Here is a 24,664-nt window from a genome sequence, read left to right as displayed (position 1 = left end):
ACTAACTATCTAAGCCTTGGTCCTCTAGCGTGCTCCGGAGCTACTCAACTGTTCCTGAAAGCCAAATATATCTGTTCAGCGAATGATGTTGGTAACCCACTCCAACGCGTTAAAATACAATATAGGTATATATATATATATATATATATATATATATATATATATATATATATATATATATATATATATATATATATATATATATATATATATATAGGGTTGCATTCACATGCAAATACCCTTAAAATACAAACATGTGGACATATACCGTGCACACACTTAAATGCGGGTGTGCATACATCTGTGGACGACAGTGCACACACTTAAATGTGGGTGTGCACACGTCCGCAGTATGTATGTGTGAAAACACAGTATTTGGGCCAGTGTGCACACGTCCCTGAACGACAATGCACACAGGCCGACACAGCACACAAAAACATAAAAACTAATCACAACCTTAGATATCCAAAATCCAACGATCCATAAATGTCTACACATTTGTATTTTAAGCCTTGTTTTTACGTGAATGTAATTATATATATATGTATATATATATATAAATATATATATATATATATATATATATATATATATATATATATATATATATATATATATATATATATATATATATATATATATATATATATATATATATATAGGAAAACCATTTTGAAGAAGGAAGATATATGCTTAGGAGACTCTAGTTTTTAAAACTGAGAAAAGACTCAACAAGTAGGGACAAGCACGTTCAACAGTTATAATCATGCATATAAAGGTACTAGCATATATCCTAAGGTCACAAGATTGTTTCACATCATTCATATCATCATTCAATCATTATCTCAATCACATAAGCACACTTTGGTGGCGCCGCAGGACCCTTAACGCGCCGATACACGAAGCGCCAGCGCATATAGCTCTAGCATGGCCCCGAAGCACCCTGCCTGTACCGCAGCACAAGGGGTCGATCGCAACCTTCCGATGAACCGCAGCTCATCATAATGTTAGATTGCAACCAAACAGTGGACCGCAGCCCAAAAGTGTATTTCTGATCGCAACCAGATTATGAACCACAGCTCATGTAAACGTTTGATCGAAACCAAATGGTGGACCGCAGCCCTATATAATATTTATATACCTGAACTATTGCAACCGGCCTGGTTAACAGTTGGTATGGTTCTCAACCCATCCAACTGCCCGTATAGCCAATTTGATCGCAACCAAATTGGGGTATCATGCACACATAACACATAGCAAGCACATGCAACCCACATTAGCATATTGGGAAGGGGGAGTGAACGTATAAATAAACTTATGCGTGGTTATCCACATACTAGGAATAGTCCTATGGGGTTCATACATCTTTTACCTAGGCCAACGAGACACCAATTCAACTAGCATGCAATACACAAGGCTCTTTTATCCTACGAACGGTACCTGAAATATCAAACTAGACTCAGGCACGATAAATGGAGTCCGTTGGGACACCACGAGGGTCGGGGAAATATCAAACGTGAAACCACCATCCCACACTGGGGAAAACCAACATCGGCGAAGTTCCGGGCAGCGGTTACCCAGCGAGCAGTCACCTGCCCGCCAGTTGCCCGCTGCCCGTAACGCCCTAATTGGGGCAGCGGGTATGTGGCGGGTTCCCCTACCCCCTCCTACCCCCCACTGACTCTTTCTCAAGACTTGGGTCCAAGGATCTTTTGTGGAACCCGAAACCATGTTTAGACACTTTTAAACGCAAACGTCAACACCACGTAGTCAAATAATGGATCAAAACGAAGAATCATATTGAACATATCCTAACATGACTTTTAAACATAAATAACACCCGAACATGCGAAATCCCACCCAATTATATCAAGAATATCACAATACGAAATCCCCAATTTAACCTAGGGCTCTAATCATATTCAAATCATCAAAATCATAGTTTATCTTTAAAAATCAAGAACATCAAGATTTATTAAGAACATCACACAATCATCAAGATTCTCTTATAATCATCAAGATTATCAAGATCGACACATAAAATCATCTCATCAATCATCAAGATCATATCATCATCATCATAAACGATTTATCAAGACACAAGCATAGAGAAAGAGCCAAAGAAGAAGATTATAGCAAGGAAAATAGGTTTTGTTGAGACATGGGTTACCTCTTAGCCTTGATTAAATTCCTTGGCTATTAAGGGTCTTTCTCTAAGATCTCCTTTTCTTGAATTCTCCTATGTTGGTGATAAGAGAAATCTGGGGAATTCTTGTGTGGTGATATCTATTGTGGTGTGTCTTCTAGGTGCCTCTTATGACCCTATTTATATATCTAAGAGTCCTAATTAGGGTCTAGATGGTGTGGGTTTGCTAATTCTATTTCTTATAGGATTGAGGGATTGTTTTAGGGACAAGGGTCCATGGTCTATGGTGGACTCTTCGTAGTTAATTAATGGAATTTAATTCTCTTTTCAGGGTAAGTAATTAAATAATTGATTGATTTGGAGGCCGTAACACAGGGTGTTACACCTTAGATCTAACATTGTAAAAACCCAAGCCGTGGCCAACTCTGAAAATAAATTCTCAATAAGTGGTATGGGAAATTTATTCTTAATGGTTATCCCATTCAGTGCCCTATAATCCACACAAAATCTCCATGTATTATCTTTCTTGGGAACTAGTAACACTGGTGATGCAAAAGGGGAAGTACTATAGGAAATAATGCCAGCAGTGAGCATGTCTTCTACTATTGCCTCAATTGCATTTTTCTGTAAATAGGAATATCTGTAGGGTTTTGAATTTACAGGTTTTGCCCCTGGAATTAATGGAATGTCTTGGTCCAAATGCCTTGGGGGTGGTAAGTCTTTTGGCTCTTCAAACAAATCTTGATACTCATGTAAGATAGCAGCTAATTCAGGAATGGTTTCTGTCATCATAGAGGTACTGATGAGCTGAATCATTCCTTGCAGGATATACCCTTGCACTCCTTTTCTCCATCTCCTAACCTCTTTTTTAGTGGCATGTTGCAACACAATACCCCTTGTCAATCCCTAGAAGAGCACTCTTTTTCCATCCTTGTGGAAAGATATTCCTGGAGGTCTGGTATGTGACTGGATGGGAGCATAGGAATCAATCCAGTCCATCCCCAGAACTATATCACACCCTCATCAGTCAGCTCCTGGTCCACATCTTGCTCTTCCAGCACAGGATCCTTTCCCTGCCTTCTTCCTGGTCCTACACTGCCTTCACCAGGACTTGGTTGCTGAGAAGGAACCTGGGCTTGCACTGAAGGCTGGTCCATGGGTGGTTGGGGTGGCCTATTCAAGCGCAACAGCTCCATAATTTCATCCTTCCACCCCCACCATGTGAGCTTTAAGCTCCTGGAAAGAAGTCTCAAGGTTTTTCTGCCCAGAAGCTACAACTTCGAGTCTGCTCAACCTCTCTTGAACTGATGCAGTGGAGGTGTGTAACACCCCAGATTTTCAAGACATTTAAAACTTATAAAATAAAGGTGAAATCTCATTAATTCCCAAAACACGTAACATAAAGAGTACGGGGTGCTATGCCACACCTGAGCTAGAGAACTCAGGTGCACAGGCCAACTAACTAATATCCTTAATAAAGTAAATGCATAACATGGCACGCAGGCCGAAAGGGAAACTATCTACTTCTACGTTCCAAGATCTAGTGCCCTCCAGTGACTTATTCTTCTGTGCCTGAAAGCCAAATATATCTGTTCAGCGAGAGATGCTGGTAACCCACTCCAACGCGTTGAAATACAATACATATATATATATATATATATATATATATATATATATATATATATATATATATATATATATATATATATATATATATATATATATATATATATATATATATATATATATATATATATATATATATATATATATATACATAGATATACAAAAAGTCATTTCGAAGCATGAAGATATATCCTAAGAGACTCTAGCTTTCAAATCAGGGAACCGACTCGACAAATAGGGGTACACACAATCTACAGTCATAACCAAGTATATAGGATTCTCGACATAGGGCACAGTTATAGATAAAGACAACCAATAATCACAATTAAACATGTATAGTTTACTAGCAAGAATCCTATGGTCACGTTTCCATAACAGTCACAACATCAATCCTTTTTTTCTCAACATATAGCACACTTTGTTGGCGCCACAGGACCAATCGCATACCCATACATGAGGGTCAGCGCATATAGCTCTGACACGGCCCCGCAGCACCCTGCCCCGTCTCACAGCACGGAGGGGTCGATCGCAACCGACCGATGAACCGCAGCTCTATATAATATATATATACCTGACCGGTCTTTACCAGCCTGGTTAACAGTTGGGATGGTTCTCAACCCATTCAACTGCCCATATAGTGGACCTTTGTCCTATATAATATTTATATACCTGACCGGTCTCTACCAGCCTGGTTAACAGTTGGGATGGTTCTCAACCCATTCAACTGCCCGTATAGTGGACCTTTGTCCTATATAATATTTATATACCTGACCGGTCTCTACCAGCCTGGTTAACAGTTGGGATGGTTCTCAACTCATTCAACTGCCCGTATAGTGGACCTTAGTCCTATATAATATTTATATACCTGACCGGTCTTTACCAGCCTGGTTAACAGCCGGTATGGTTCTCAGCCCATCCGACTGCCCGTATAGCCCGATTGATCTCAACCAAATCAGGGTAACATGCAAACATAACACATAGCAAGCACATGCAGCCCACATTAACACATTGGGAAGGGGGAAACGTATAACGAAACCTATGCGTGGTCATCCACAACTAAGAATATTCCTAAGGGGTTCATACTTCTTATACCTAGGTCAACGGGATACCAATTCAACTAGTATGAAATATACAAGACTCATTCGACCTACGAACGGTTCCCGAACATCAAACTAGACATAGGCACGATAGGAGGCGTCCGTTGGGACGCCACGGGGGTCGGGGGAACATCAAACAGGGAAGCCGGAATCCCGGGTTGGAATACTTTCCAGCGGGTAGCCGGTGGGTGAGGGTTCACCCGCCGGCGTTACTGTTCCGGGCAGCGGGTGCCCGGCGGGCATCTGCCCGCCCGCCAGCTGCCCGCTGCCGGAGCTGCCCTTTTTGGCCGCGGGTAGGTGGCGGGTCCCCTACCCCCCACTGACGCTTTTTCATCAATAACGCCCCGGAAACCTTTGTGGAACCCGAAGCCATGCTTAGACACTTTCAACGCAATTGACAACAACACGTAGACAATTAACGGATCGAAATCAAGAAACATACGGCACATATCCTAACATGCTTTTCTAAATATAAACAACACCCAATCATGCGAATTCCCGCCCAATACACCAAGAATAATACCACACAAATCTCACGATATAACCTAGGGTTCTTAATTACTTTTTAAATCAGCAAGAACACAATTCATCTTTTAATATCAAGATTCGGTAGGAAATAACACATAAGCATCAAGAACATCATATAATCATCAAGAACATCACACAATCATCAAGAACATCAAGGACACCTTTTAATCGTCAAGAACTTCTCAAGAACATCAAGATCACCCATGGAATCATAATACCAATTATCAAGATCATTAGAACGAATCATCAATCTCACAAGAACATGGGGGAAATCCTAAGAGGGGAAACATAGCTATGAAAATAGGTTTTGTTGAGACATGGGTTACCTCTTAGCCTTAATTAATTCCTTGGCTATGAAGGGTCTTTCTTTAAGCTTTCTTGCTTTCTTGATTTCTTCTAAGGGAATTCTTGGAACTCTTTGGGTCGTGAGAGATTATTGTGGTGGGGGTTCTAGGTGCCTCTTATGTCCCCTAATTATATTCTTAGGAGTCCTAATTAGGGTCTAGTATAATGGGCTTGCTAATTCTATTCCTTTTAGGGCTAGGGTTAGGTTTTAGGGGTGGGGGCCCACGGACTATGGTGGGCCTCTTCTAAATTAATTATTGTAATTCAATCCTGCCTTTGGCAATTGATTAAACGATTTAATTGGTTTTAGGGGTCGTAACACAGCGTGTTACAAGGTGGTTCCCATGGGGGCTCTGATACCAAATATAGCACACCTGAAAGTTTGCAGCAAAAATAGCAGAGAAACAAGTAAAGAAGAATAAGAGAAAGCTAGGGTTTATGAGAGAAGAAATGATTTAGGGTTTCTGATTTCTCAACCACAAAATGCATAATAATAATTCCCAATCTGCTAGCATAAATATCAAAAACAATAAAGCTAATACATCCAAGAAATTCCCTAACAAACTCCACATTTTCAGCATTCTGCAATCTTCAGGCAATCTCATCAAAACGTCGTCGTCTAAGGGCTACCCTTAACCGCTTCCAAGGAACAGGCTTAAACGACGTTGTTCCTTCTTTTATTCAAACGGCACTCTAACGGCTTCCTTCGTACGACGCCATTTGAATAAGTAATTTCGGTTACTTGGCTTTGCTACAAACGACGTCGTATGGGTCCTTCGGCTCTCTCATCTGCCTTCCCATACTTAGCTTCTCAAATAGCTTTTCCCTCACTTCAACCCTTGTTTCAGCCTTCAAAATTTCTTCTCCATGGTTCAAGGTCATGACAGTTAATACTAAAAATCAATTCTAGCTAGGTGTCATTTATGAAAGATTTAAAAGAATTTTATTTGAGCTTGTGTCTCTTGAATCTAATGAATGACGATTGCGAGCTTTTTGAAAGCTTGTACTCGTAAACTTGAATATATCTTCTATGTATCTTCAGCTTCATATTCTTGCTATTTATAGTCGTGATTTTCAATCTGTCCATTGCAAATAAACAAATTCGAATTGTCCATTTCTCATTAAAATATGAGTTAATACCACAAATGGTCCTCTGACTATTGAGATACTACTCTTTTTAGTCCTCAACTTTCAATTCGACCAAAACACATACTTTGACTTTTATTTTTGATGACAAATAGTCCTTTGTTAGTCTTTCCATTAAGTGAGTATTAAATTTAAGTGTATTATCGCCAAATCAAAGAAAAAAATAAAATAGTTAACTACAATAATAATAATAATAATAATAATAATAATAATAATAATAATGATAATATTTTCAAATATATATATATATATATATATATATATATATATATATATATATATATTTATATATAATGCCACCAATAGATGAATTTGGAATAATACATTAACAGGACGGCGTTGCATATCTTGAATGGTTGTTAAACCACCATACATTTTTTGCGTAAGCCATTGCTTTTTAAAATAATAATAATAATAATAATTTTTTTTTTGACTTTGTTATGATGCCAAAATTTTATGTAGTGTGACCAATTGCTTTAAAAAAAAAAAATAGATATAAGGTAGTAATCAATACACATTCTCTAATAGTTCTTGTACGTTAATTCTTTTGCGAGTTTAAAAATATTCGACTGTTTTACTGAGATTTAACTATGATCTATTGGTCTTGACTGAGGTATATCTCTATTGAATACCATACTTCATTTGCTCCACATACATGCCTCTATTGATAGACTACACTTATAATCTAGAAGCATGTCGATCGGTCACACTTATCTATCCAGAAACTCACAGATATATCAAAGCAACTTTCAACAAAAAGCAAAAAAACTTCAAAGAAATGTAGCAGAGTTTATGGCTTCCAAGTGTTAGTAATGTTATAATTCTAGTTCATTTAATATGTTACATAGCTTGTATTATTATAGTTGAATTAGTCCTGTAACTAATAGCTATTGTATATGGTTAGTTAGATAGGACTCTAATCTCTTTTGTACTCTGTAACTGGTTGTGTTTTGAATTCACGATAATCATTCACTCATCTGGTATCAGTTAGGTAGGTGATCACTCTCTCTCTCTCCTTCCCAACCATGTCGACAAACTCCAGTGAAAGAACGGTCATCGCCGTTACACCACCACCTCCGTCTACCACCAACACCCTAGCCTCGGCTCACCACTTCATATCCATGAAGCTAACCACCAAGAATTTTTTCTTTTGTCGCACTCAATTGATGCCATTTCTTCGTGGACAGGGCTTGCTTGGATTCGCCACCGGTGAAACTCCGTGTACTCCAGTGACTCTTGAGACTCTGGCCTCCGGCGAGGCTGCTTCCGAGGCCACGACGTCAACCACCATGGTGAATCCGGCGCATGGTGTGTGGGTGCAACAGGATCAATCGATCCTGTCACTCCTCATATCCTCCATGGCCGATGAGGTCTTTTACCTTGCTGTTGGACGCACGACGTTGCAGGAGGTGTGGACCTCCGTCACGGCGGCGCTTGTTTCCTCGACACGGCCAAGGTGTCTCAACCTCCTTGCTCAGTTCCAGTCGCTCAGGCAAGGCGACAACACCCCCGCGGAATATCTCGGCAGAGCCCAGCTGTTGATGGAAGACCTTGCGTTGGCCGGCCATCCGGTCTCGCTCGATGAACAAAACCTCTGGGTTTTCCGTGGACTCCGGCTGGAGTTCCGATCGATGGCCTCTTCCCTTGCGGCGTCTGGCACTCCGGTGTCGATCCCGCAACTCTCGGACTATCTGATCCCAAGAACAACCAGCACAACCTTTGGTTTCATGATATGCTTGACTGCCCAATTCATGGCATCTCGGCTCCATTTGTTTCGCCTTGCATCCACATGATTGTAGTGGTACTTTTTGCCTTTGCTGTTTTAAATGGACTTGTTGTTAACTATTTAATTTTTTTTCTTTGATTTGACGATAATACCCATAAATTTAACACCCACTTAACAGAAAGACTAACGGAGGACTATCTGTGGTCAAAAATGAAAGTGAGGTATGTGTTTTGGTCGAATTGAAAGTTGAGGACTAAAAGGAGTACTACCACAATAGTCAGATGACCATTTGTGGTATTAACTCTTATTTTTTTCTTTGATTTGACGATAATACCCTTAAATTTAACACTCACTTAACGGGAAGACTAACGGAGGACTATTTGTGGTAAAAAAAAATGAAAGTCGAGGTATGTGTTTTGGTCGAATTGAAAGTTGGGGACTAAAAGGAGTACTACCCCAATAGTCGGAGGACCATTTGTGATATTAACTCTTAAAATATTATTATTATTATGCTCGGATTGGCATGTGTAGTTTGAGCCCAATAGTTATTTGTACAATCGTTATGCTGTGCAACCGGGTGCACCATGTTGCAAAATGACGCCGTTTAATTTAAAAAAAAAAAAATTCTCGTTCGGATTGTCGTTAACGGCGTTAGGCGGTTTCCTTTCATATTCAAACAGTAAGATATATCCATAATTTCATAACTATATATCTAGAATTACATAACTATATATTCAGAATTATATAACTATATATTCATAATTTGACAACAGTACATTTAGAAATAATAACTACACATTCATAATTTCATATCCATATATTCATAATTTCACAACTAGACATTCATAATTACATAACTTCATATTCAGAATTCTTAAAAGTGCTTGTTCACAGAGAACTATATCTATAATTGCATATACACATCCATAATTTCAAAACTATTATCTATAACTTCATAACTATTTATTCATAACTTCATAACTATATATCCATAACTATAATTACAAGTCGATTGGAGTTTTTGTAAAAATAAAAAATAAAATAAAATAAAATAAAATAATAAAAATAAAAATAAAATTATTTGATTGATGGAGTTAAACGGTGCCACTAATGACACTGTTACTCCATCATAATAAAACAGTGTCGTTTTGCAACCGTGTGCACCACGATTGCACAACATAATTTGCGTTATTTGTAAATTTTTCATAAAATCTTATTTTTGCTAATTGCTACTTTCACGAACCTTCCTTAAAGGTATGTATCCACCTTAGACAAAAGTAGAATGATTCATTCTTGTGCAACAAGCAAACAACAATATCCAAATAAATAAATAAACAATATAATATAATATAATTGTGTTTATGACATAGTCAATGAAAACTTACTTATTAAATGTGTATAAAAAAGAGTTACATACATGGAACCAATATCCAATTTCTAATTCTTATATTGTTGCTTTGCCTACTTTCCCAATTCACTACACATAATTGTACGTACTCCAATGCAATACTTAATGAAAAAGTGTTAAATTGGCCCTTAAGTCGATTAAATAGTGTAATTGGGTTCCCTAACTAAAAAAAAAATTCCATTTAAATCTCCTAAACCTGTAAAATTGTTCAATTAAGTTCAAAATAACTTGTTTAACCAATTAAGTCATTAAATGGTTGACACGTGTGTCTTTTTCAAATATTTTTATTTTTTTTTATAAATTTTATTTATTAAAATATATATTAAAAAAAAAAACCACCAACTGTGGCTACCAAGCACCAGAGTCTCCATTGTCGCCCGCAAGGAGGAGGAGCTCATGTGCGCCGTCAATCCAACAGATCGAGCTAGCTACGTAGTCACTCCACCGCCTGAAGTGCTGCTGCAGTGCTTGCTGCCTTGCCGTTGGAAGCTCAAAACTCAGTTGTTGGCTTTGTCGCAAATCCAACCGGGAGTGAGAGACCGGTAGTCTTCCCCTCTTAAAGCAAGAAAAGAAATAATTAACTTAAAGCAAAGGTGCAATTTATGCATCTGAAGCAATAGTAATTTAAAGAAAAGGCAAATCAGAGACATGGGCGATGATACAAAGAAGGCAAGCAAGGTTCTTCAATTCTTGTCGTTTCAGAGCTTGGTAGATGTGGGTTTCTGGCACAGATTCTCTTCGCTCAAAATTCCTTCTTTTTTTTTTTTTTTTTTTTTTTTGTATATGCTAATTTAGTGGACAATATATATTGAGCTGAATGGAATTTTTCCAATTATTGGGAGGTGAAATTATGCCCTACTGTATAATTCAATGCATAGAATTTACTCCTAAAGAACAACTATGGAACTAAAATTGAGTTTACCCATTTTTTGAGAGCTAAAGGTTATGCTAACTTTGTCTGATTTAGTCTTCATGAACCGTTGGATTGACGGCGCACAGGAGCTCCTCCTCCTTGCAGACGACGACGCAGACTCCAGTGCTAGGCAGCCACAACCGATGGCTGTTTTTTATTTTTCTTAGTTTCTTTATATATATATATATATATATATATATATATATATATATATATATATAATATATATATATATATATATATATATATATATATATATATATATATATATTAATAAATAAAATTTATATAAAAAAAAACAAAAATAAAAAATATTTTAAAAGACACGTGTCAACCATTTAAAGACTTAACCTGTTAAACAAGTCACTTTGTACTTATTGAACAATTTTATAGGTTTAGGAGATCTAAATAAAGTTTTTTTTTTTAGTTAGGGGACCCAATTGCACTATCCGGTCGACTTAGGAGGGCAATTTGACACTTTTTCCTATAATTAATAATAATTTTAGCAAATCTTGTATACCAATTATTTACTCTTTTAGACACTTAATTTGTGAATACCTACAAATGATAGCACTTTGAGTTCACGAAACGAAATCAATCAAATAATAACAAGAACAACTGCCAAAAAAACAACAACAATATTACTAATAATACATGAGAAAAACAAGATCAAGACATCAAGTACATAATATGAAAATGAAAAAGAAGATTTTTTACGTGGTTTGGCCCCTACATCCACAAGAATGAAGTATTTACTGATTGTGATGATAAAAATCTAGGGTTACAAACATCATATTCATAGACAACCCTAATGATACATTTAAAAATTAACCTATACCATACCACGAGGCCACTCTAACCCACTCAATCAACCTGGTTCGGGTTCGGACCATATATTTAGACAAGTGCTATTGTTTTGATATGCTTTGCTTGTTCCACTATGCTTGAACAATACCTGTCATCTTCTAATGACATATGCAACAATCCTCCACCATAACGAATATGCCCTTTAGAAAATAATCATGAAGTCTCTAACAACTAGAAACACCTAATAAGTTTAAACAATGGAACTTGTCAGTAATAATCAGTTAATCACTATTTTCATCAATGTGTTAGCTACATTATCATTAGTATGAACTTTGTGCAAATAGTCAAGAATTAAATTTAAAAAAAAAAAAAAAAAAAAAACAATCCGCGACCGTTATATGTTAAAAACAGTCGCGGGTTACTACCTTTTCGTGACTGTTCCACAACCGTCGCGGGTTACTACATTTTCGCGACTGTTCCACAACCGTCGCGGAATGTCTGATGTTTTCTGCGACTATGGTATACGCAACTGTTGTACAACAGTTGCTAAATATCATTTACGATAGTAACAAATGATTAGATCTGTACTAGTGTAAACACCTTTTAACATATTCCTCTTATGTATCTAATGCATACCATGCTCACTAAGAAGCCCAAGACGTAAATGCCACAACTTAACACTATCACCATTAAACTCAAGTGAATGAATTCCACTTACAACTGTACTCCCTAACAATTTATGGCTATTCCAGATTCTCCTCTTTCCTTTCATTACCATCAATCTGTTGGTGATAATGAACCAAAATCGATTTAATATCCGTAAAATAATATTTATATATATACACACGAAATATATATAAAATATTATTCGATATATATCCGAAATATATATATACACACAAATATATATATAAAACGGACCCAACGGTTATATATACATGTATATCTCCGAAAAAGATATACCAATATATATCAACCAAAAAGAAAATATAATCCTTAGATTATAATTCCAAAACAACAAGAAAGAACGGATTTTTGCTTAGAGCATAATCCAAAACAAGAAAGAAGAAGAAAGAAAGAAATGTATGAGTTAGGCAAAGTACCTGTCTTTCCTTAAAACCTTATTTGTCACCTCCCAAAATTGCTAGGAGCGTTGTGGCCTAGGTTTCCCAGGATAAAACGTACAACGGTTCGACGTTTGAGCACCCAAACGAACGAACCCGACGAACTAGAGCACGGGCAAAACACAGTAGCAAGAAAAGGAGTAGGAGCAGAGGTTTTGAGAAGGAAAATTGCTTATCTTTGTGTGTTGTGTACTCTCGTGTTCTTCCCACACTTGTTGTAAATCACTTGCTCCTACTACCTCTTCTTATATAGGAATTGGAGTACTAAATAGCATTTAGTAGGCATTCATGGCACGTTGGTAACATCTGAAACAGCTGGTCATTAGTGCAGGTTTAATTCAAAATTCAAAATGAATTAATCGCTGAGAGCAACTCTCGTGCTGCATGCTCTCGGCCAGGCCGCAGCGCACAAAAGCAACTCTCGTGTTGCTTGGTCTCGGCCAACGCACACGAGAGCACCTCTCGTGCTGCTTGTTCTCTGTTCGACCACACTCTCGTGTTGCTCTCTGTTCGGCCTAATGCTCTCGGGCTAGGTCGAACCCAGGCTTTCAAGTGGCTTAGAGTTTGGAAAACTGATACCGAAAGTTGGCATAACTTAGCCCATAGGTGCCGGCGCACACGAGCTCGGGCTTGAATCAAGCCTCTCCGAAGTCATCTCTAGTTGGAATTTGATTTGCACCCCCCCCCCCCCCGCGCGAGAGAGCCTCTATGCTATGCAATTCTACAAGTTCTAAAAAAGCTCTTGTATAAAAGGGGGGTGAAATCCTCTTTCCAAATCAATGTGGGACAAAGCTCACTTTTCCCTTACATTTTTCCAACTCAATGGGTCTACTTTGAGAATCAATATCTCATTCACCCATTATCCGTTTTGAGCGTACAATATATCAATCTCTTCGTCTCACTACGAAGAACCCGAATCCACTTTGACCCGACCCAAATCGGAAGTGGACCCCACTGATAATTGTACCACAAAATAGCCACTTAATGTGTCATTTTATGCCATTTTAATGCTATTTTTCCAACAATCCCCCACATGAATGAAAAATTGATTTTCGGGGTATTTTGAAATCGGAAACAACTGTGTTTAACGGTCGATCCCTGCATAGGATAGGTAGGGATCACTATACCCTTTGAACCTTCCCTTGTGAAGACATGTTTACTCTACTGGCTGTACGGTAGAACGCGATGTCTTTGAACCGACTGCCGTTGTGTAGACGATGACATATCTCACACAGGAACCTCCCAACCATGCTCTGTTCTCATTAGTGTGCCCATTTTGGTCGTGGGTCACCGTCCTGGTTCTGCAAGAGTTTGTGAAGAATTGCGCCCATCAATTCTCCTTTGAAGCGACCTTCACTTCTCTCTCACATAGGTGATTCTTTTCCGAGTATCCCGCATACTCACACATGTCAACCGACATTCGAATCATTAAAGCATCAACATGCTATCCTTACGCGGGAGTCACTGTTTCTAACGAGGAGTGGTAGGGAGTCCGAGACCCCCACAGTGACACGCTCCGTTCCATAATTTAGTTGTCCCATTGAACCTAGGTGTCAGCTAGGTTGGGTATCCACTATAGAACTTTTAGTCCAAGGGCTTCAGACCCATTCCTCGTTCCAATTTCTCCACAACCATTTGCTTACCCTCGGGTTAGCGAGTTAGCGGCCGCTACGTTATCTTTTGACATCACGTAGTCAATAGAGATAACCCCCGTTGTGAGAAATTGTTTAATGGTATTATATCTAAGACTTATAAGTCTAGACTTACCATTCCACATTTAACTCTGTACTTAACCAATTTTTGGCTTGACTATCGCAATGCACACAAATTGGAGGTACGAGTTCACCACTAGGAACATTCTCAAAATAATGGCATAGCCATTCGGCCTACTCGCACGCGACACGAGTGTAAGGCTCTCAGCTTTGATCCCGTCGGATCTTAGCTATCACAAATTCATTTCGAGAATTTCCGTCCAACCGACTGCACTGGCCTACGTAAAGACGTAGCTTTTGATGGACTTAGCGTCCTTTGATATCCGTGCTATACTTTCCAAGTATGGCTAGATATCCCACGTTGTGCAGTCCAAAGTCACAAGCATACATAAGTATCTCATAACTTCCACCATTACCTTCTAGTGCGTAACACTAGGGTTACTCGTATGTCTACCGAGTTCGTTAACCGCTAAGGCAATATCCACCCTAGTACAACCTATTAGATACAATTAAACTACCAATAGTCTGAATGTATTCTCCATGAGAAGTACAATACTCGTGATTATTGGCTAGTTGTACGTTAGTATCTAACGATGTCCAAGCCACTTGATTAACATCCTTTGCAAGGATTTAATCAACACAATGAGATTGGCTTAACACGAGACAATACGGTATTCTCACAATTTTAATCTCGAAGATTAAATCTGCCAAACTCACACCTCTCATGTCAAATCTCGAATTTAACATGTTCCTGGTAGAATTGATCATTTGATCATTATTACCCATGTCGAGTTTATCGTGTATAAACAAACAGTGATTTCACCGTCCATCGTACGCAATACGTAGACACGCCTTCTCTTTCGTTTATACTAAACTCGTTGGTCATCACTGCATGATCAAAACCTCACATGCCAACTACTAAGGCAATTGTTTCGAACAATACAATGATCTCACCAATTACACACTTTCTTTCCATAGCGCGGAACCACAAAACCCTCGGGTTGTTCCATGTCTATTAAGAAAGCGATACATCCATTTCGATAAACTTCCAAGTCTCGCTAAACAGCTCTTGGAAGTATCATCCTAATGAATTTCGTTCTCATCACAAGAGAATATATATTGAAGTAATTGTGGCACTAGCATCGCATGTAATCTAAAATTACAAGCCCGGCCATTTTACTCCAATATAACCAACCGATTTTATCTTCCGACTAGTAATCCACTTAGGATCCCGAGGTTTTACAACCTGGAGGAAGAACAACCAGTTCCAAGTATGATTCTTTTAAGATAGAATCTACTTCACTCTCGGTAGCCTCTCTCGGGTTGGTCCATTTGTAAAAGTCACCACTTCTACATATGTTCGAGGCTCGTTTTCTAACAACCTTGTCAGAAAATCCAAATTATTTTCTAGTATGCAAGTTAGAATATGCGCACCACATTCTAACACGTACGTCAGAAAATATGGACCAAAGGATTTTTCAATCCTAGCTCTCTTGCTACATTTAGCTTTGAGCTCGGGTTATCTTTCATACCCTTCAACCATAGCTAAGCCGAAAGTTCCTTTCAACGTGCTAGGTCCTTTATTGAACCTTCACAGAAATGCATCTTCTAAAGAACGATGAATTTCTTGATTCAATTTATTGTGTTCTTATGTACATCCAGAGCGTAGGACTCGTGTACTAAGAACCAAAACGCCTTTGGCAAGACACCCCCACATTTCAGGCATTAGTAGGAAAATTTCCTACGTACCCACAATTCGTAAGAATTTCATGCGGGTAACCTTATTTAAAAGGTACTTACTTGTCCAAAGTATTGTCTCACCTCACATACTTTGAGGTAGACCCGAACTTATCAACGTCTTGATATTTTATGTTCGGCAACAACGTTTGATTGAGGTGAATACCGTGTCGTACGCTCGAGTACGATACCAACGCTTTCGCAGAAATCACCAATAGGTGTTTCATGTTCACCACATCAATCACTCGTAACCGCATTAATTCACAATTAACTTGGTTATCCTTTTATTCTTATAAAGAATAAACATGTGTTACACGCTAACACATCTCGTAGGTGCTAACAGATTAGCCCTCACGAATCTATTCGGTTTTGACCGAAAGGCCACAAACCCGAATCAGTGCTTCCGAAATTGAAGCACGAATCAGTGCTTAGTAGTGAAGCACGAAACATGCTATACCAAGCACGAATCATTGCTTCTAAACTAACGCATCAATTCCAAAGCAATCTTTATTGCTTTAAATTATAAACTCACAACAACCTTTCGTTGCTTAATTTATAATTACAGTGCTACTTGGCACTAGGATTATTAGTTACTTTCACAATTAACCAAAACCTCCTTTCGTGCTAATCACATAACACTTTTACAACGCTAAATTTAATTAGCCACATACGAAAGGTTTAAGCTAAGTAGATTAGCATTAAGACCAATCATAATCTAGCACCTTTATTGCTATTACTAAAGCACCAAATGCTTAACTTTTCAACACCTAAAGGTGCAGCCACCAAGTGGCCGAAAGTGCCTAATTAAGCACTCTACCTAGTGCTTGATAGCACTGTTACAGTGTTTTAATTTGCACTTCCAAGTGCCAAATTAAATTTCACTTTCCATTAGTGCTACAAAAGCACTATTCACCAAAACACAATTTGTCTCAAATTAAATATACTAGTATAATTTGGAATTTTTGGTCAAGTTAATTATAACACAATTAACGAGAACAAATCAACCAAATTTTCCAACTAGTTGAATCAAACTCATATAATCGTTCTTAGAATATTATTAAAAATATTCAATACTTGAGCTGTGATGCTCACGATTATATAGTTATTCCAATTTTTTGACAAATTGATCCTTGAAATCCGTATTGTTCTACATGAACCTGAACCAAAGTTCGTTACGGGATCTCAACATGTAACACGCTTGTTACATTTCGTTCCGGCCGTTAAGCCATTTTAGCATTTTCCACATAATGCTCCGTGATGCACTACGCACCCTTATTGAATCTTATATATATTAAAAATATCACACAAGAATATTTTAAAATATACAAAGTTCAAAACACACAAATGGAACAATTCATTTTATTCAACAATAAAATGTATCACAAGGATACTACAACATTTATTTAACAAATAAATAAATAGGAAAAATTACATTGGAAACCAATTTCCATTATTCCTATGTAGTAGTCCTTCGAACCCGTGTACCTTGTTCCATTCTCAACCGTCCACTCCACAAAGGGTGGTCCATAGCGCACAGCGGGGGTACCTCGGTTGTGACCTCACTCGTCCAACCATCCACATGTCTTAAACATAGCGAAGTTGTCCTCAACCTTTTCACCAGGATGACGGTTCGCTTTGTAGTGGCATTTCTCCTTCTTCTCGTAATCTTCTTGAAAGCTAAGCTTCCGCTTGAGTTTCCTTCGATTACGGTTGAAGTCATTGGTAACACTACCATAGTCCTTCGACCATGTAGTCATTACACCATCATAGGATCATTCGTGGCTTTTAGCCGATCCGTTAGACAACACAATAGGTACCAATTGTGTGTCACCAGCCACAGGTCTACCGGTTCGTGAACCAACGTTCTCCGGAGCACCATCGTGTGTCTTTGCAACTCCCATGGAAACAACATTTCCAACGTTGCTTCCATCAACTGGCATCACGGAATGTGCAACTTCGTTGCCTTTCCGACCATTTGAATGTGCACCTCCGGCAACATTCACGGATCCAACACTTTTGGAATCCATCGACTTGTTCATTATCAAAATTGATAAGGTTTTAAGATTGTTGGTGATAATGAACCAAAATCGATTTAATATCCGTAAAATAAAATTTATATATATACACACGAAATATATATAAAATATTATTGGATATATATCCGAAATATATATATACACACAAATATATATATATAACGGACCCAACGTTATATATACATGTATATCTCCGAAAAAGATATACCAATATATATCAACCAAAAAGAAAATATAATCCTTAGATTATAATTCCAAAACAACAAGAAAGAACAGATTTTTGCTTAGAGCATAATCCAAAACAAGAAAGAAGAAGAAAGAAAGAAATGTACGAGTTAGGCAAAGTGCATGTCTTTCCTTAAAACCTTATTTGCCACCTCCCAAAAGTGCTAGGAGCGTTGTGGCCTAGGTTTCCCAGGATAAAACGTACAACGGTTCGACGTTTGAGCACCCAAACGAACGAACCCGGCGAACTAGAGCACGGGCAAAACACAGTAGCAAGAAAAGGAGTAGGAGCAGAGGTTTTGAGAAGGAAAATTGCTTATCTTTGTGTGTTGTGTACTCTCGTGTTCTTCCCACACTTGTTGTAAATCACTTGCTCCTACAACCTCTTCTTATATAGGAATTGGAGTACTAAATAGCATTTAGTAGGCATTCATGGCACGTTGGTAACATCTGAAACAGCTGGTCATTAGTGCAGGTTTAATTCAAAACTCAAAATGAATTAATACAGAGATTAATTCCTTTAACGGATGAATTAAATCTCCACTGTCCAGAAACAGCTCTGGTAGACCGAAGTGCTGTTCAGCCGCAGTGCACGAGAGCAACTCTCGTGCTGCATGCTCTCGGCCAGGCCGCAGCGCACGAGAGCAACTCTCGTGTTGCTTGGTCTCGGCCAGCGCACACGAGAGCACCTCTCGTGCTGCTTGTTCTCTGTTCGACCACACTCTCGTGTTGCTCTCTGTTCGGCCTAATGCTCTCGGGCCAGGTCGAACCCAGGCTTTCAAGTGGCTTAGAGTTTGGAAAACTGATACCGAAAGTTGGCATAACTTAGCCCGCAAGGCCAGCCGATTTCCGGACGACATTCGTGCCCGTAGGTGCCGGCGCACACGAGCTCGGGCTTGAATCAAGCCTCTCCGAAATCATCTCTAGTTGGAATTTGAACCATATCATCACCTAGAATAACTAAACCAAATTAAATATTTCCTAACCTATATGTGGCGAGCCACTCCTTAGGTGATATGTGATAAGAACATTCGGAATCAAGAATCCACGCATTTGATAGTTAATAACTGGATGAAATCAGAAGAACATCACCTTCATTACAATCTGAAGTGTTATTCTTTTATCTTTCCAAATTCTAGTTCATTTGAACATTTTATCAAAAATCGTATGAAACTCTATTCGACCCCGCCTTCTAAACTTTCTTACTGTTGGAAAAATTAGCTTAAAATGACATAAAATGGCATATTAAATGGCTATTTTGTGGAACAATTATCAGTGGGGTCCACTTCCGATTTGGGTCAGGTCAAAGTGGATTCGGATTCTTCGTAGTAAGACGAAGAGATTGATATATTGTACGCTCAAAACGGATAATGCGTGAATGAGATATTGATTCTCAAAGTAGACCCATTTGAGTTGGGAAATGAAGGGAAAATAGTGGATTTTGTCCCACATTGGTTTGGAAACAAGATTTGCCCCCCTTATATACCTGAGCTCTTTTGAAGCTTGTAGAATTGTATAGCATAGAGGCTCTCTCGCGTGGGGGGGGGGGGGGGAGGGGGGGAGGGGGGGTGCAAATCAAAATCCAACTAGAGGAGATTGAAAAAGGCTTTATTCAAGCCCACCTGCGGGCTAAGGCGAACTGAGAGCACGAGAGTGGTGCACTCTCGTGTTGCCTGGTCCGTGTACTCTCGCCTAAAGGCTTTATTCAAGCCCACCTGCGGGCTAAGGCGAACTGAGAGCACGAGAGTGGTGCACTCTCGTGTTGCCTGGTCCGTGTACTCTCACCTGCACCCCAACGGTCTGAAACCCGAAAGTTTAGCCCTACGGAATTAATACTGTTTTAAATTCTGAGTTTAATCCTACTTAATGGGTGGCTGTTACAGGTGTTACACAATTGGTTTAATTCCAATTAAAGGCCATGTTAAATGCTATCCCTTCCAACAGCCCTGCCCTATATAAAGAGAGGTAGGGCAGAAGCATTTTACACAGTACAGAAAACGAAAGGAATTCCAGTAGCTTTCAGCTTCTCAAAACTCTGCTTCTGCTCTCTTCTTTACCAACTAGTGTTCACTGCTTTGCTTTGTTTGTCGGGTTCCTTGTTTAGGTGCTTAAACAAGGAATTGTAGCACGTTTTATCCTGGGAAACTTAGGCTACAACGCTCCTAGCACTTGTGGGAGGTAGCAAATAAGATTTTAAGCAAAAGAACTTTGTGTTCGAACTCGTGCTAAACCTATATCCAAACACTCCACATTTTCCTTCCCAAATTTTTCTATTTTCCCATATAATATTAACCTTTTCATAGGATTATTATTTTTGGGATTTTTTCAACCATATTACCCAACACTTAGTACCTTGGGACCAATACACCATATGTTTAAAAGAAAGAGACAGTGAGCACAACTAAATCATCACATTGTCTTCCTCGCTAATCTCAACATCAAGCGGGGCTAGAAATAAGATTATTTGACTAAAGGAATTAACCCGCTAAACTAAGCAGAATCCTTTTGCATTTTCAACCCACAGAGTCTCTGCTTAACATAAAGTTTGTTCATCACAAACTTCTATATGATTTTAGTCTCCATAATTTATCCCAAATTTCCTTAATGACCCGTTTGGTTCACGGAATAGGTCGAGAATGGCATATCATTCCCAGTAATAGGCCTATTCCTTTGTTTGGTAACCATTTCTATTACCAGGAATAATATTCCTGGTAATAGCCTATTACCTCAAATAAGGTAATAGCTATTACTAGGGGCCCCTCTGGTATTAGCCTATTACTGAACGCTCAGGAATAGATTTTAGAATCTATTTTCTTTTTTACCCATTTATTTTACCTAATTTTTTAATCCTATATATAAATTTATCCTATTTCACCACCGTCGTCGCCACCACCACCATCACCGCCGTCGTCGCCGCCGCCACCACCACCATCGCCACCGCCGCCACCACCACCACCATTGCCACAACTGCCGCCGATCCCACCACCACCGCCGCCCCCACCACTGCCACCGCCACCACCACCACTACCACCCTAGCACCACCACCACCATCACCACCACCACCACCACCATCGCCGCCGCCGCCACCGCCACCACCGCCACCAGAACCACCACCCAGCAGCACCACCGCCGCCGCCGCCGCCGCCACCACCGCCACCGCTACCGCCACAACCGTCGCCGCCCCCACCGTCACCACCACCACCGTCGCCCCCACCACTGCCACCGCCACCACCACCACTACCACCCCAGCACCACCACCGCCGCCACCACCACCACCACCACCACTGCTACCACCATCGCCACCACCACCACCTCCACCACCACCACCACCACCGCCACCACCATCTCCACCACCACCACCACCATCGCCGCCACCACCACCGCCGCCGCCGCCACCACCACCACCATCACCACCATCACATATTTTTATAAGGGTATTCATGTCTTTTAAAACATATTTCATTTCTATTCCTTAAATCAACCAAACACTGTAATATAATTCCTAAAGTTTATTCCTTCCGCGAACCAAACAATAGAATACATTTCATATTCTATTCCTTGCATATTCCATTCCTTATGGAATAGCATTCCTATTACCTCAAAATTCATTCCGTGAACCAAACATGTTGTAAGAATTTTCAGAGACATAATGTGGTACATAACATAATCCGTGAAGTACAACCAAATAGTTTCTAATGCACGCTACTTTAGATCCTCCCAATCATCCCCGCTTACCGTTGCCATATTCTTAACCGTAGACTATGGTACCCAAATTTTCCTATACCATCAAATTTCAAATTTCAAATTTTACACTCCACATAACCTTCCTAACAATAATCTAATACCAATTTGTAGAGAAAAATTAAATGTGAACAAGAGCAAAAAAATAAATAAAAATAAAAATAAACGAAGAAGAAGAAGAGTGTACATAATTCGGCTGAGAGCCTACATCCAAAGGAGCGAATGAGATTTTCTATTAACTGTGATGATAAAATATCTAAGTTTACCAGCATCATATTTATAGGCAATAGTAACTGTACATTAGTATCATACCACGGGATCACGGTCTGGCACCCTCCACTCTTTTCGCTGTGACAGATGTTATGTTTCATAACATATGAGAAATAACATATTAGACTAGGACGGCCATAACAAGAATGATAATAACAACAATAATTGCGTTGACGAGTGGAGTTATAGTCAATGGATCTTACTTTTTAAATGCTTATCACAACATACATTTTTTCCTATAAATTCAGGTCGGCATGTTGTGGGGATTAACACAAATTGAGAAAAAACTATTAAAACAAGAGACCAGAAACATCGTGAGAAAACAAAATGAGCAGTGCAAAGGTGGTGTTTGTTCTCTTCAGTCTTTTCCTGATGGGTTTTTGGGGAAGAGCTGATGCATTGACGGCGGCGGAGTGCAAGGAGGAGAGGAGAATTCTGGTGAATGCGTGTAAGGCAGTGATCACGAAGCGGCCGCCGACGGCGTTTTGCTGCGAAAGGCTGAGGGTGACGCACGTTGAGTGCGTTTGCCCAGTCATTACTCCAATACTGGCGGCCCTTATCGATGTCAATTACGCTATCAAGGTTATCCAAGGTTGTGGAAGGCAAGTGCCTCGTCATTTCAAGTGTGGAAGTAAGTTTCAAAACAAATTTCCTTTTTCTATGCCTATTGTTGGGTTTATTTCAGAGCTTATAGTTTATTTTAAAATACAAATGAGTTATAAGCTTTGCTTGGTAAAACATGAAGTGCTTAAAATAGTACTCTTTTTGTCTCATTTCATCCGTCTGGTTAACTATTTATTGGTCAAACTAACTTTTTCTTCTATACTTATTTTCTTTAGTATTTTTTAATTATTTTTAAATTTAATTTCTTTTTTTTTTTTGTGTTTTATAGTACTTTTAATGTAGTTTCACTACTGGAAATTCTGAAATTTCCGACCACCTGAAAGTGATCTTAAATCAAGTCAAAAGCCTTGTTCCGACCACTTTTGGTATCCGGGAAAACCTTTGTTGCTATTTCCGACCACTTTTTGGTATCAACTTTATTTAAGACCATTTTCAGGTGGTCGGAAATTCCATAATTTCCAGTAGTGTTTCTAAATATAGAAATTTAATATATATACTAACTCTAAACTTAATATTGTGAAAATTTTAATTCAAAATAACTACAGACAAGCCTCGTTAATCAAACCGGCCGGACACATAAAATGAGACGGAGTGAAAAGCTTATTTTGAAACGCTACCTTAATTAGCGTCTCAAAATAAGCTCCTTACTTTTTAACTTTTTTTTTTTTTTTTAGCTTTAATATAGAGTACGTAATTTACAAAAATAACACCATCTCTATTCTTCATTAATCAAAATCATAATATCTTAGTTTATCATTTTATGTCTTTTTATACTAATCAACTAATCAACAATTAATTTTACAAAATATTTTTATTTCAATTACTGTAATTAGTTTATTAGCTACCAGCTTTTCAATTTTCAATTTTCAGTTTGTCAAACAGAGTCATCGTGATCACAGAAATTCCTATGTACACTAATAACCTGTCTCATTTTGTTTTTCTTCCTTTTGTCTGCAGGCATCACAACTCCATAGACCTGGGTAGACAATTATCAAACGGTTTTAAATGACTTATGATATATTGTGGTTCGATATATTATGATACAACTCTAAGGGGACATGTTGTGTATTGTGAACAAAATAAGCAAAGAATTCAGTAATATATATACTTGCTATAATAATTTGAAATAGACTACTGTATTTAAATTTTTAACTACTATACAAGTTGCTCTTATCCAAAGATAATCATCTATAAAATTAAATAAGATTACAAAGGATTGCCGCCCCCACCCCTCAAAAATTGGATTACGCATACTTTGGTATGGTACTGAAATTGTTTTATTTTACCCCAAAAAGTAGTTGGTAATGTTTGTTGCATTATTTTTCTTTCTCTGATCTCTATAAAATGTAAGGAAATTTCATAAAGAATCAAGCTAAGGCCAATTCAAAGCCAACTCAAGAACAGTAGAATCGGGATTAATCAATAATGTTAATGGAGTGTAGACGCCAACACA

General features: G+C 38.6%; 2 protein-coding genes across 2 annotated transcripts; both read left to right on the top strand.

Moving 5' to 3' along the window:
- Positions 1-7,913: 7,913 nt before the first annotated feature.
- LOC109148686 lies at positions 7,914-8,681 on the top strand. Its single transcript, XM_019296422.1, has one exon. It carries the CDS (start codon positions 7,914-7,916, stop codon positions 8,679-8,681), a length of 768 nt encoding a protein of 255 aa, XP_019151967.1.
- Positions 8,682-22,855: 14,174 nt separating this feature from the next.
- On the top strand, positions 22,856-24,360 carry LOC109148721. Its single transcript, XM_019296452.1, has 2 exons — positions 22,856-23,218; positions 24,169-24,360. Exons 1-2 carry the CDS (start codon positions 22,915-22,917, stop codon positions 24,183-24,185), a joined length of 321 nt encoding a protein of 106 aa, XP_019151997.1. The 5' UTR covers positions 22,856-22,914; the 3' UTR covers positions 24,186-24,360.
- Positions 24,361-24,664: the final 304 nt, after the last annotated feature.

Source organism: Ipomoea nil, unplaced genomic scaffold (assembly GCF_001879475.1).
Source record: "Ipomoea nil cultivar Tokyo-kokei standard unplaced genomic scaffold, Asagao_1.1 scaffold2144, whole genome shotgun sequence".
Lineage (NCBI taxonomy): Eukaryota > Viridiplantae > Streptophyta > Magnoliopsida > Solanales > Convolvulaceae > Ipomoea > Ipomoea nil.
The sequence above is the reverse complement of the archived record's forward strand: the minus strand, read 5'-3'. Positions and strand labels throughout refer to the sequence as shown.